This window comes from Bos indicus, chromosome 19 (assembly GCF_029378745.1).
Source record: "Bos indicus isolate NIAB-ARS_2022 breed Sahiwal x Tharparkar chromosome 19, NIAB-ARS_B.indTharparkar_mat_pri_1.0, whole genome shotgun sequence".
NCBI lineage: Eukaryota > Metazoa > Chordata > Mammalia > Artiodactyla > Bovidae > Bos > Bos indicus.
This window is the reverse complement of record NC_091778.1, coordinates 53,897,030-53,910,447: the sequence shown is the minus strand read 5'-3', so window position 1 is coordinate 53,910,447 and position 13,418 is coordinate 53,897,030. Positions and strand designations below refer to the sequence as shown.

General features: G+C 56.4%; 1 protein-coding gene across 5 annotated transcripts in view; it reads right to left on the bottom strand.

Annotated features, from left to right (window-relative positions):
- Positions 1 to 1,096: 1,096 nt before the first annotated feature.
- Positions 1,097 to 13,418, bottom strand: part of TBC1D16 (TBC1 domain family member 16) — an 88,896-nt gene continuing 76,574 nt past the window's right edge. For 3 of the 5 annotated variants that reach the window (XM_070773936.1, XM_070773938.1, XM_070773937.1), the window contains exons 8-12: positions 13,227 to 13,361; positions 12,277 to 12,463; positions 10,076 to 10,255; positions 7,379 to 7,525; positions 1,097 to 6,544 (exon numbers count right to left, since the gene is read on the bottom strand). In XM_070773936.1, the coding sequence (XP_070630037.1) occupies positions 6,296 to 6,544; positions 7,379 to 7,525; positions 10,076 to 10,255; positions 12,277 to 12,463; positions 13,227 to 13,361 (898 nt within the window). In that variant the 3' untranslated portion in view covers positions 1,097 to 6,295. The remainder of the gene's footprint in view (positions 6,545 to 7,378; positions 7,526 to 10,075; positions 10,256 to 12,276; positions 12,464 to 13,226; positions 13,362 to 13,418) is intronic. The other 2 variants (XM_070773940.1, XM_070773939.1) reach the window with 2 other exon arrangements.

The following is a 13,418-nucleotide window of genomic DNA, read 5'->3' as shown; positions in this document are numbered from 1 at the left end:
TGGGGAACATAATGGGCCTCTTGCATGGCTGCTCTGTGGGTTTGGGACCATCCCTTTCTGAGGACAAACTGACCTACAGCCATGCCCTGGAGGGTGGTGATGGTTGGACTGTCAGTGCCCCTGAACTCCAAGCGCCCTCTTTGTCTGCACTCGGCCATCAGCTGTGACTTCAGCTCCCAGGTTAGAATGGGACATGCAGGAGAAGTGGCACCTCCCATCCCCCAAAGGACAGGTAAAGGTTTCTCTAAGTGGAGCCACCAGCCATGCACGGCAGCTGAAGCATCACTTGGGCCTGCTGCCCCTCCTGGCTGTGTGGTCAGCCAGCCTCAGGCAGGGGTATGTCTGCAGAGAAGAGGTGATGAAGCTCTCTGTGGTCTCAGCCAAGGCCAGGTGGGTGGAGGGTGAGACAGACCCTGAAGACACGAGACCCTTGGTGCCAACGTTCAGATGGTAGCACATAAGCCCTCCTCCCCTCTCAGGCAAGACAGAAAGGCACATAGAAAACCAAAGAAAACATTTGCAAGCCCTTAGGCACTATGTTGGGGCCCAGAGCCTGCAACCCACCAGCATGCTCCAGAACCAGATGGGCCCCTGCCCCCTCGCTTACCTCCTTGTAATCCTTGGGGCATGTTCCCTGCAGTAGGGCTCCAGGGCATGGAGATCAGAGAAGCCCCATGCCTGAATCCCACCCTTAACAAGGTCAAATTCATCTTCTTTGCCTCCGCAAAAAGTTTACAAATGCAAGACTCTGGCTTTTCCTGAAACTGGAGGCCTAGCAGCTAAATCTCAATAAAACGCTGTGTGTTTCCAGGTCCTGCGGCCGGTCTCAGGGCCCCCAGTTACTGGGGTTCATGGGCACTTGCCCACTAACTCTCCATCAGGGAGGCAAATAGCTCCTCCGCTCTAGCAGGCCAAGTGCCTGTCCCCTTCAGATGCTTGATGGACCCCTGGGCCGCCGGCCAGGTTCCCCAGAGCAGGGCCTGCCACTGGCCAGCCCTCTGGCCCTCCTTATTCTTCCATGGGGGCCCTCTTCACCCAGCCACATTTGGACCTAACAAACCTTGTCAGACCTCTTAGAGGAGCCACAGAGCATATGTTTGTTGTCAGTATGATTTTATTTACTTTGCAGTGGGATCCACGAGAGCCGGAAGCACTGTGGGGGCTGGGGCCCCAGTGGTCAAAGTGGCCAGTCCTGAGCCTGGGGCAACAGGCGATCATATTTAAAAAACAAAATAAAATACAGAGAACGAATTGCTTGCCACAGACATCAGTGATCTCCTGGTAATGGTGGAAATTTCTTTAAACTTTCCCTAAGACAACGGAAACCCTGCCCTCTGACTAACCCAAGGTGCTACAGAGAAGATGACCAAGTGACTTGATCTCTCAACTGGAAACGTACTTTCCTACCTAGAAATTGAGCGCAACGTGTTTAACGGCCAGATGCCTGCAGCCTGTCTGCACACCCGCCCTGCCCCCCAGAGGCCCAGGGACATCCCTCTCCAGTCTCTACAGCCTGACTCAGGGGGCCACAGCCCCCTCCCTGCTCCCAGGCTCGAGTGGGTTTCACAGCCCCAGGGGAGGACCCTGAGGCCTGGACCACGTCCTGATTCAGAGCCAGGCATGCTGCACACAAACACGTCTCTCGGGGTCACCAAGGTCATGGCTCATGGTGAGTCTTCCCTGTGGCAGGAGTGAGGTGGCATGGGGTGAATTACACAGAAGAGGCACAGAGGAGTCCCCCTAGCTGGGGACGCACAGTCAGGCGGACGTGTGGAAGGGAGGGGGTTTGCTGACTCCTGAAGCAGGGTGAGCTCTCAGATTGGGAGCACGCCACCTCTCAGCCAAGGCTGCAAGGCCAAGGTCAGTGGTCTCTTCCCTGAGTGGCAGGTGAGGTCCCCAGGACTGGGAAACCATCTTCATGACACCTTCACCTGGAGAGTCCCCACACTAGTCCTGTGAGGTGGGCTAAGCCAGAGGCAGTGTTCCCATTCTACAGATGAGGGAACCGAGGCTCAGAGTGGGGAGGTCACGCACCTGGAAAGGGTCAGAGGCAGGACGGGAACCAGGTTCCTGACCCCTAGGTAAGTGTCTTCCTTCTACACAGCACTGCTCACCATCTGTAGCAGAGCCCTGTCCTTAGGCTTCACAACTGTGGTGGCAGGTCCCTCTTCTGAGCCAGGGATGGCCGGGGACAGAATGCTTTCACTCAAAGGGAAGGCCTTGCAGCCCAGCTTAGAAATCCAAGGCTAATCAGATCCTGGGCCATCTGGTTCCCCAGGATCTCCAGGGGAAGCGCCCAGGCTCAGGCCAGACCCACAGGCTCCCTCCCCTTGCTGTGGGTTCATGGCACAGCTCCCAGGCCGGCCACACCCCTGCACGTGTGTGTGGGATTTCCCGGGGACACTCCGCCTCCTTCCTCTGAGGCAGGGCAGCCTCTAGGGGCCTCTGCTGGGCAGACAAACTGGAAGAGGCTTCCTTCCCTCGGCAGGGTGAACCCAGGTCCTCCTGCTACCACTCGGTCTCCCTCCACAGGGGAGGAGAGGCTAAACAGGAGATGGAGGCTTCCGCAGGGCCACGGCACAGCCCTGAGCAGGTTCCCACCCCACTTTGCAGCTGCTGCTTCCCAGCTATTTCTACCAAACAAGACTCAGATGAGAGAGCTCAGAGGGACCTCACAAAACACCAGGGAGAGCCACAGAGGCCCCCCCACCCCGACTACCATTCACAGATTTTGCCCCGTTTCCTAATCAAAGGTCAGAGCTGGGGGACCTCTGCCAGCCACTTCTGCCCTCATTTCAGGACCAGCATCTTCATCCTAGCTGTTTGCCCCCAGCAGGCTTTGACAGAAAACTCAAAGGTCCTGGATTCATAAACCTCCATCGTGCCTGACACTGTCCTGTCCGATCAAGACAACACAGTGCTGCTTGCTAATAGCGTCCAGCCCAAGGCTGCCAATGGAACTGCCCTTCTAGACTGCAGACCCTCCTCCTCAGCAGAGGTGGACTGGGCTGGAGGCGGGTCCTCCCCAGCCTGCCCATCCCTCCCTCTCTAATTGGCTCAAGAACACCGATTCCCTTGATTTGTGAGTTCCAAGTCTTTCCCTGCTGGGACTTAAGTCAGAACCTTCTGGAATAGCACACTGTTCCCCTCTGCACTTAATCAGACCCCAATCCCACTGTTTCCCCAGCTTGTGCATCTCCCACCTTCCCTGGGCTCAGCTTCATCCTGCCATTGTCTCCCCTTCCTTGGGAGGGTGAACCCCACACTGGGCTGGTGAGTCTGTGCCCCTCTGCCCTTTCCTCGCCAGCACGTGTACATCAAAGTTGCCCTCTCTTCCCAGAGGCCCCGACGACATCAGGTAACGTCAGCACAGACATTAGCAGTGGGGAAACTTGTAAGTATGCGTGCACACGCACACCAGCCAATAATATTAAGTGTCATTTTAAAAAAATGGGTTAAATAAGCAGCATCGCGGAAGATGGCCGTGCCGGGCTGATTATCCCGTATTTGCACGTTCTGGTGGTGGAAAGGCTAGAAGTCTAATGACTGAATTATCACCCTAATGCCTTTTGCTGGCTGGGAATAATCCTGGGGCAACAGCTGCCGCAGGGTTTTTGGCTGGTTTCCTCTAATTGCATCCAGATTAAGGGAGCCATATAAGGGCGGGCTTTCTCCATCCCTCCGGAGCAATGGGACCTCACAGAGCCCATACACCCAGGTCTTCGGCTTTTTGAGGTCCTGGCTGCTCCACGAAGCCCAGACCACACTGGGGCCCGGCCCAGCACACAGAGTGTGAGGTGGGAGCAGTAAAGGCGGGGGTGGCACTTGGTACAAGGTTTTGGGGAGCTGTGAGGGTGAGGGGCTGTGGGAGCCGGGAGGTTCAGAATGAGTGCTTTCCACCCAGGACCCTCAAAGTGAGGGAACACAGGATCCCTTTCCCTCCACCCCACACAGCAGCCCAAAGGCACAAGGTATCAGAAAATGTGCAGATGCACTCTGGCTACAGAGGAAGGGAGGGGAGCACTCTTTCCCTGCTTAGGCATCTCCATTCCCTTCAGTAGAAAGTCATGCCCCTGGTAAAAGGCGAGTTCCAAAACAGTGTTATCTAGACCAGGATTCTGTGGCGGTAATGGTAGACTCCCAATTCCAGCTCCCTACCAGCCGCCTGGTTCCTCACCCCTCCCTGAGTCCCCAGCCCCTAGGCATTGACTTCTCTTACTGCAGAGGAGGGTCCATTTCCCCACCCTTAGATGCTGAGTCTGGCCAGGTGACTGGCTTTGGCCAATGGGATGGTAAGCAGGGGTAGCATCTGTCAAGGCTTGGGAAGGTGCCTACACACTTCTGATTCTGCACCTTTGCCTTGGCCGGGACTGGCTTGTGGGAAGGATGCAAGAGGCATGGAGCAGAGCCACATCTGACCTCTACACACCTCTACATGTGTGAGCACCCTGTTGGAACTTAATAGTCCAACCCAGACCAGAACCACCCAGCCAGAGCTGCTGCCCCACAGACTTGCGGGCTAGCTAAGTGCATGCTATTTGAGGCCGCCATGTTTGGGGGCTATTTGTTATGCAGCATTACTGTGGCAATGGGTAATTGATACGCCTGTTCATGGAGATGTGGTCTCTAGAGGAGGGTCAACATACTGCCTGGTAACTCAAGTCACCTCCATAACGGATCAGGAGCCATCCTCTGGATGGAAAGGCAATCCTCTTTTCCCAGAAGCTGAGCAGATGAGAAGTCTATGCAGCCTGGACCCTGCTGCTGGACTATAATGGTTGGTACTCCAAGATCTGGGCACTGATGGGGCTCCAGGACAGTCTCCCCAAAAGGCTCTTGGACCGAGGTGTCAGGAACCTGGAAGTCCCAGTGTCAGTCTTCTGCCCACTGGAGGACATGGACTCATAGAGAAGCTGAGACGGGAAGAGGCTGATAACTTCCTCTTTCCTGTTGATAAACAACTTTTTAAAGTGGCGCCATCCAGCAGCGTCCACTCTAAGTGAGAAAAGCTAGGGGCAGGAAGAAGCCTTGGTTGGGCTGTGTCTCTGTGATGACTCTAGCACTTCAAGGATTTTTCTCCCCAGAAGGATGTTCAGGAGGATTCTAGGAACGATTCCAGGCTCCTTGTTCCTGTCAGTTCAAGAGGGCAGCTTTCTGTGTCCTTGTCTGTCCTCCTCTAAACCCCAGAAGGAGCAACTGGGGAGGCTCTGGGAGCAGGGAGAGTGTGCTGGGAAGACCTGGTTCCCACACAGAAAGCAGGGTTGCCCTGAGTGACGGCTATTGTACTGTGGTTGCTCCCGCATCTGACCACCAGAGACGCTGACTTACAGAAGACTGGCGGTTACGGCAGAACGCAGACCCCGCAGGGAAGTGGGAGTGTTTCTGGCACTTTCAGCTGCCTTTGTCTTGTTGGTCAGTTCACATGTGCCCCTTCCCTCAAACATTACAGATTCCCTTCAGAGAATTTTGTGTGCACACACACACATACACACCTCGACCCATCCAACCCCAAGTTGGTCACAGTATTTGGTGAAAATGGCCTTCAACATTGCCAAATGTAGACGATTCTTCAACTAAGGGAGAAGAATCCGACACTTCAACAGCCCGTGCTCAGGCTCATGGGCAGCAGATTCCTTCACATACCAAGATGGTCGGGTGTTGAAACAGACAGTATGAAAGCCCCCAGCCTCCTGCTCTTACACCTCTCTACCCTGAAATCAGTGGGGCCTTTTTTTTTTTGGCAGATGTCTTCACATCAGCTTTGCAGCTGTGGCTGGAGAAGCTGTGGAATCTGTTTGATTTATTCAAAGAATGAAGTCTGATGAGGGGGTGTGCCCAGCTTACAAAGATGTCTCTGGGCCTGGATGGGACCCCCTTGTTCTGGGCTTCCCAGTGTTGTCTCTCTCCTTCTGTCTCTGTTTCTGCCTTTCCCAGTGCCTGGCAATAATACCCTTTGGTGGCTGATGAAACTGGAAGAACTCCTGGGTTGTGTTGAGATCCATCAAAGGTGGGCAACATGAGAACCCAGCAAGCCTGCGTCTCCAGGTAGGGTGGTCATACATCCTGGTCCCGCTGTTTGGGGAGCCAACTTTTCTCTGGGCAGCTGGTGGGTTTTACTTCTGGCACTTCCGGACTCCAATTTTGTCCTTAATATAAGTTTCCCTTCATGTTGCTCAAGGGCATTTTCCTTCCATTTCTACCATCCTGTCCCCTCCACACCCATCCCCACCCCCTCCCCCATGCTTGGGACCTGGCAGAGGTCCCCTCACCCCTTGTCCAGCGCAGGGAGCCCAACCTATCTGCGGAAACTGAAGCCTTCTCGGGGCGTCTTTGGGCCCTTCCTGCCTTCTCTGGGGGGCTTGGGGGAAGGCATCTCCACGGTGCCCCCGTACGGGCAGCTTTCCGACCCTGGGTGCTGGCCCGTGCACTCCACGGCAGGCATGTAACCGCTGTCCCACATGCCAGTCCCACACAGCTTGCACAAGTCGTGCAGGCTACAGGGGATCCGTGGCAAGAGGCGAAACTGGTACAGCAAACTCCTCGCCTGCAAACAGAGAGGACAGGGGTAATGAGGGACAGTGGGCAGCTAGTGATCCAAGAGCAACAATAGCCAGCACCCGAGGTTGCTCCTTGTGCCAGGTCAGGGCCAGGGCTCCGCCTGCCTCATCCCTTTTGACATCCTGATCCAGCTGAAGGCAGGGGCTATAAAGTTTCACAAGCCGCGCTCCCATCCGGCTTGACCCAAGGACGGCTCCCCCAACAGTCATATGGAAGGTGAACAGGGCAGCCAAAAGTGGAATAGGGCCCACCCTGGCCCTCCCTGGCTCAGCCTGGCCCCATGGCTCCACCTCTCTGCCCTGAAGGACTTCTTCAAGCCCTCTTCCTGCCCACTCCACCCCTGACCCCAGGCCCTCCTCGCTGCCCCTGGAAAACACCAGAAAGCTTTAAGAAGTGGTGTCTCCAGCAGAAGCCTGGGAAGTAGGGAGGTGGCAAAAGCCCCATTTATCCCACTAACCTTGGATGAAAGTTTGGCCACCTCCCCTCCCTAAGCCTCCTGCTTAGTTTTCCCAGCTCTGGGCTATGAGTGAGGTACCTCACAGTGGAGGACCTGTCTGTCAAAATGGGTAATCTGTTCCTTCCATGAGGAGAGGGGCCTCTTTTGTCAGCCTGATGGGCGCCCTGAGCAGCTGCCAGACATTCTGACCTTGGTGGGGAGCTCCCAGGATGGAGGGTGGGGGCGGGGCTCTGCATGTGGGCAGGAATTGATAAATGTGGGGGGTGGAGCTTATAGGGGCCCCTGTAGGGGTGGAGCTCTGGAAGTAGAGGTGGGGCTCTGTGTAAGGGAGGGCAGGGCTGCATGTGGGGGAGCCACACTCACCTTCCTGAGAACAAGCTCCCCATTCATGTGCATGGCCAGGTTTCCAAAGTGCAGAAGCATCTGGTCGGTGGCCAGCTGCTGCTCAATGACATCATCCCCGTAGATGGCCACGATGGCCACGCAGATGAAAAGGTGGAAGTAATCTGTCTGGGGGGTAGAGAGTGGGTTCAGATAAGGCCCCTGACCTAGCCCCGGGTCCTGACTGCCAGTAGAGGCTACAAGCAGAGCTATGGGGTCAAGGGGTCCCAGGTGAGGCCGTCTGGGTTTGTGTGGCCCTGGGCAAGCCCAGCAGCCTCCTCAGTTTCCCCACCTGCAAATGGACCACTGTCAGCACCTACACCCAAAGACTGCTGTGACGCGCAAAAGGGCGATGCTGGGGTTGGTCACTGACAGGCAGCTGGTCCCCTTTGGGGAGCCCTCTAGGAGCCTCTCCAGCACGTGGGCAAAGAACATGCTCCTCTGAAGCCTGGCTACTACCCATTCTGGGGTCTTGAGAGACAGTGAGTCAGAACCCCGCTCCAGTGGGTGGTGGAACATGCTATCAAGGAAGATGAACTTTCCGGCAGCCACCCACTGGTCATTGTGCTCCTGCCTTGAGGCCAAATGTCCCAACTTGTGCCCCAGAGATGTCTTAGGTTTGTTGGTAAGAAAAGTGGGGAGGAGAGCCTCAGAGCCAAGCACAGCAGCTCCCCATAGTTCCCTACAATGAGCCCACCCTCTTTAACCAGATTTCAGGCCTCATCAAGGACTCCGCTGCCTTCCCTGGAGGCTGCCTCACATTTTGCTACCCAGCAAGGGCGGGCCTGCAGCAGGATGCTGGCGCTTAGTCCTCACGGGGTACATCCTGTGTCCTCTCCGGCCGGATGCTCTGAGGGCACACTGCCTTTGAGTCACACTAGCTCCTGGGGGCAGAGGAAGGACAAGGACCACCAGGAAGCCTGTGTTTAGTCTCCTGACATCGGCCACCCAGCCAGACAGAACCCTGTTCCTTCCCAAACAGAGCCAGGCAGAGCCTTGGATGTGCGGGCAGAGGTTACGGGCAGCAAACACCCCACATACCACCCACTCTGGAAAGGCCATTCCCAGACTGCCCAGCCCCTTCCTCTGAATTAATCCGGAATAGTCTTGCTGCGGCTCAGAATGATCCTTCTGCAGCTATTTGAATTGCGGCTGGGGCTGGTGGGGTGGGGTGGGGGGGCACAGCGGAGGAGTTTCAGGAAGATTCATGTCCAGCTCCTCTGGGACAGGATTATGGGGAAGAAAAGGTGGGGCACATTCTAAAGGGGCCTGGACAGCAGTACCGGACTAACCCCAGTTCACTGAACCAGGCCCAGGGCAGCCCATCCCCCGAGGGCAAACTGGAAGTATAATAAATGAATAAAACAGAGCCCTTCACACTCTGGGGACACTTTAAAGTTAAACCAGCTGGTAGTGACCTCCCCCCACCTCCTGCCAGAGCTCACTCTAATGAATTAGCCTACCCCCACTACCACCATCCTACTATCCCCCGCCTCAACCTCCTGCCACTAATTTGATCAAGGGGTGGGGCCAAATGAGGCTAAATTTAGCCTGAGAAATGGCCCCATCTGTTGGGTGATGCTCTGGGTTCACATGTAACATTAGCCTAAATGTGCTGTCTCGAAGGTGGCAAATTTGCTGCTAGAAAAGATGCAATGAGGCTTTGTGCAAAGCGGACACAATTTTTTTTTTCTTTTAAATGTGATCCAGTGTTTTGGACCATCCTTGCCAGTGCTTCCTAGATTCCACCCTGCAGTACACACGGAGCAGGCTAATCCATACAGGAAATGCAGCCCAGACCTGGGCCGGGAGGGAGCAGGAGGAGGTGGGCGAGGATGGATGAATACAAAACAGCCCGTGGCACCAGCAGCAGGCTTCTTCAGACTCACTTCTATCAGACATAATCCTTCTTCAACACTAGTAAGGAGGGCAGACGCTGATGCACATTTCTGAGGGCTGGTGGGCGTGCACATCTATCAGCAAGGTTTGTCTAATCCAAGCTGCACCAGCTGCCGTAGGAAGGATGGAGGCTGCTCTTGCAGAAATGGTCCCGGCCACCTCTTGGATGCGTCAATACTATTTTTTTTTTTTTTAAGGCTGATGGATTCAGAGAGACTTGCCTATCCTTTAACATGGCCTGCTTGTTGCTAATTTGGGCGTTAAAGCCGTGTGACAGGGCCAGCGAGAGGCTCTCAGGGGAATTTGTTGAGGAGATGCTGATAATGAAGGATGGCAAGGGGAAATCACGTCCCTGCGAGGCGACAGTGGGCGGTGCCCGGGCTCTCAGAGGGGCTGGCAGGGAAGCAGGATCTCAGGGCCCTTTCCCTGAGCCATCCCGAGGAGGGCAGGCGGGTGGGCGCTGGGTCCGGCATGTGGGCACCAGCGTCCTGCTTGTCCCGCAATGTCTTTCATGCTGATTGGTTGTGACAGGAGCGTGCTCAACCCCAGAACGTGGTAATGAGTGCAGTCAGTGGGCAATTTGCATCGATTTCAGTTACTTGGGAGGCGAGTTGAGGGTCGGAGGCTGGCCACGTGGGACTAGAAGGCAGTTGCCGTGTGAGGGGCTGAATGTGGTCTGTGGGGGGCCAAGCATGGTGGAGCAAGGGGACCCCAGAGGAGGTGCCCGGTTATGCGGGCATCCTGCCCTGCTCGTATGCCAGGCGTGCCCGCCTGGCTCACCTGGTAGTGGGCCCAGCAGGCTTCCCAGATCCGCAGCGCCTCGGCCTCGGGAAACTCCCGCTTGAAGCACAGCAGGAGCCAGCGGTGGCAGAAGAGCATTTGCAAGCCGTCCTCGCCCAGCGAGACCAGGTGCTGGTAGAAGCGTGCGTGGGTCAGCCGCAGCAGCTCCCGCAGGTACAGCTGGGGGCGAGGCCAAGATGAATGAGCCCCCCAGACCCGAGCAGGCCTGCCTGCCTGGCCCTAGAAGCCCACTCCCACCGAGGCCCTTCCTCGTCAGGCTCCCCACCCTCAGAGCAGGTGTGCCACACGTGAGGTCTCTATTTGCTTCATGGGTCTGCACCCACTTACTCTGTTCTGTCACTGGAAGTCTGACTCACATCTGTCTTGGTCAGTTTAGCCCAGATTTTGGACTGTTCTGGAGGCTGTTGCAAGGGACAGCAAGAGCAACCTGCTGTGGCCCAGGAGGCGGGTGGCAGGTCTGAGGCTAGGGAGACCCCTGGCTCTCAGGCACCACATGGGCTGTTTCTGATGCCCCCTCCTTCCTGAGATGTCGAGCAAAGCATCCTTTTGACAATGCCCCCTCCCCCGCACCCACTCAACCACCTTCCACTCCTATCACCTAGATTCATCATCTCTCATAGCTGATGCAGAGCAGAGAGGAGACATTTCTGAACCCCGAGAGGTTTGATTTCTGCGCTTCAGGTCACCACCCAGTGACGTGGGACCAGATTAAGGCTATTTCTGGCAGCGTCTGGCTTGGGCTGCTGACTTCACCAGCACCGTTGTAAAATCGATCTCCAGCAGCTAACGAGTCACGGGGCCATGTGCTGTGGAGCCGTCAGCAGCGAATCACGTCAGAGCCCGTAATTGCCTCCCCAGGTACTGTGGAAACCTGACATCACAGGGCCGACACAGAGAGCGGGGAGTGGGCAGGCTCGGCTGAGATCGCAGCCGGGGGATCCTAAGGGGGGGGGTCTTGGTGACTCACAGGCCCCTTCCCACACAAACAGCCCATTGTTCCTACTTGAGACAGCCACTGGGGTGGCACGGAAACGGATTCTGAGGATCCTTCCAGACTGGCCAGTTTCTTCACCTAGTGGCCCACAGCAGGGTCAACAAATCCAGGCAGGCAACTGACCCCCTTCCTCCCTCCCTCATGGGTGCCCCCCGTCCCTGCTCTGGTGCCCCTTCCCTTCCCACCTCCCTGCTCCTGGCTCCCTCTCCTCCAATCCCCCTGCTGCATTCTGCTCTCCTATCCACAGTCTTCATCAGCTTCCTAATGGCTAGTCGACAGGAGTGCTCCTTGGTCTGGCATTCGAGGTCCTCCATTCAGCTTGAGCCTCACTGCATGTGAGCCACCAACCTGACTGGGCCACCCAGTGTCACTGCCCAAAAATCCCTGCTCAGACAAGTCTTGGCAGGCCTGGCAATGTTCATGGCCAGACCCCGTGTACCGTGGAGTCAGCCTGGCCCAAGGAGACATTGGGACTGCTGTCTTGGTTCCCTCTCTATCACCAGAGCTCTTTCTGTATCACTCCCTAGCACACTCAGCATCCCGCCCATGCACCATCAGCTTCCAGGCTGAGAACTTCTCAGACTAGGGACCTGAGACCACGTCCTAACAGGTGATTGGAGTGCACAAAGAGTGGGCACTCCCGGCCCCACCTTACCCAGTTTTGCCTCCTCACTCCCAATTTTCAGTGCTGTCTGGTCTGTGTAGGTTAGCAGGGGTCATGGTGGGAGGAGAGCTGCCTGGGCACAACAGGCCTGCTGCCCTCAAGGTGGGGTTGTGATGACTATACAGTGGGCCTCAGGGCGGCTTCAAGAGCCCCTCTGATTCCCATCCCTAGAAACCCTGGCTATGTCCCCTGTGGGGGACTCAGATAGACCTAAGAACACGTTTTATAAAGCACAGGGCCAGGTGTGATGGTGACCCCTTCCCCCCAGGGAACCTGGGTTAGGATGCCACATGCAGGGAGGAGGGAGGCCACATGAGGAGCCTCTGGACTACAGGAGTGTGAGGTGGGGATGGCAGCATGTGTCCTGGGACCTGGGAACAGCATGTATCCCTCGTGGGGGAGCTGGCCCTAGTCCACGAGCCCAGGGCTAAGCCCCCCATAGTCCATCAGCAAGGCCCACCTTGGCTTTCCCACTGCTTGGCGGCCCACAACAGCCAAGCCACACACATCTGAGAGCCTCACCAGTTGTTTCTCCATGTCCTCGTCCCGAGGAGAGCTGACAAAGATTGTGTTCTGCATCAGACCCACAAAGCACCAGAAGGTGTCTGACTCGTCTAGGACCTCAGCCAGGATGGGCGCCACCAGGTCCGACATGCCCTGGGAGTAGCCAATGGCTGGGTTGTACACTGCATAGTTCAGCAGGATCCTCCTGGAGATGCAGTGCAGAGAGCAGGGAGGTCAGTGGAGAGTGGCTATAACATAGCGGTGTGTTGTCCAGGCCAGTAGAACCCCGGGCTGGAGCCTCTGGGTTCTCCAGGCCCCCGTGCTTCACCTTGATCTTAGAGGAAAGAGAGTAGCTCCTGGGATCATCTCCAGAGCTTGGGGAAGGTAAGGGCCTGCACTTAGGCACTCACCAGCCCCAATTCTCTAGAGCAGAGCAAGGAGGAATGTGGGTCTGATTTTCTTAATGGTCGACTGCCTGTGACAAAGGGTGGGCTGGCAGGGACTTTTTTTTATGGGCTGCTAATTTTGTGCAATTATTTGCCAGGAGGCAACAGAATGTCAAAGATGCCAGCCTCAGCCCCTGTGTGGCTTGATCTCCCAGAGGACCACCCAATGGGAGAGGGAGACACTCGGGGGAGGCGGGTTCACAGCTGGTGTGGGCCAAGCAACTGGCTTGGTGGATGCCCAGGGGGTGGGGCCTTTGCTGGTACCGTTGGGAGGGGCTTCAGGCCTTCCCTGGGTCACTAGGACAATAAGGGGCCCATTGACATTGCTTGAAATAGCTAAGGACTCTCTGATTCTGGGGCACTGAGCCTAGAAGAAAGATCCTTGACCCCTGCAGAAGCTTCTGCGGCTGGTCCACTTCCCAGAGGGTCAGCTGAGACCTGAGGGGTGAGGTGAGGCTTCGGGGCGGCAGATGGGAGTGAAACCCAGTTGGAAAGGAGCCCTGCTGGCCGGGGAGGCGGTACCTCATGCTCTCCACATTGGGATTGCCTTCGCCTCGGAAGAACTGGTTGCTCCTATCTGTCCGAACCACATCCTTGTCCACGGTGAACTGCACGTTCCGCCAGAAAGCTCTGTGCTCTTCAGGGGTCATGGAGAGCCTGGCACGGAGCAGAGAGCCCGCTGGGAGGTCAGCAAGCGTCCCACCCGCTCCAGGC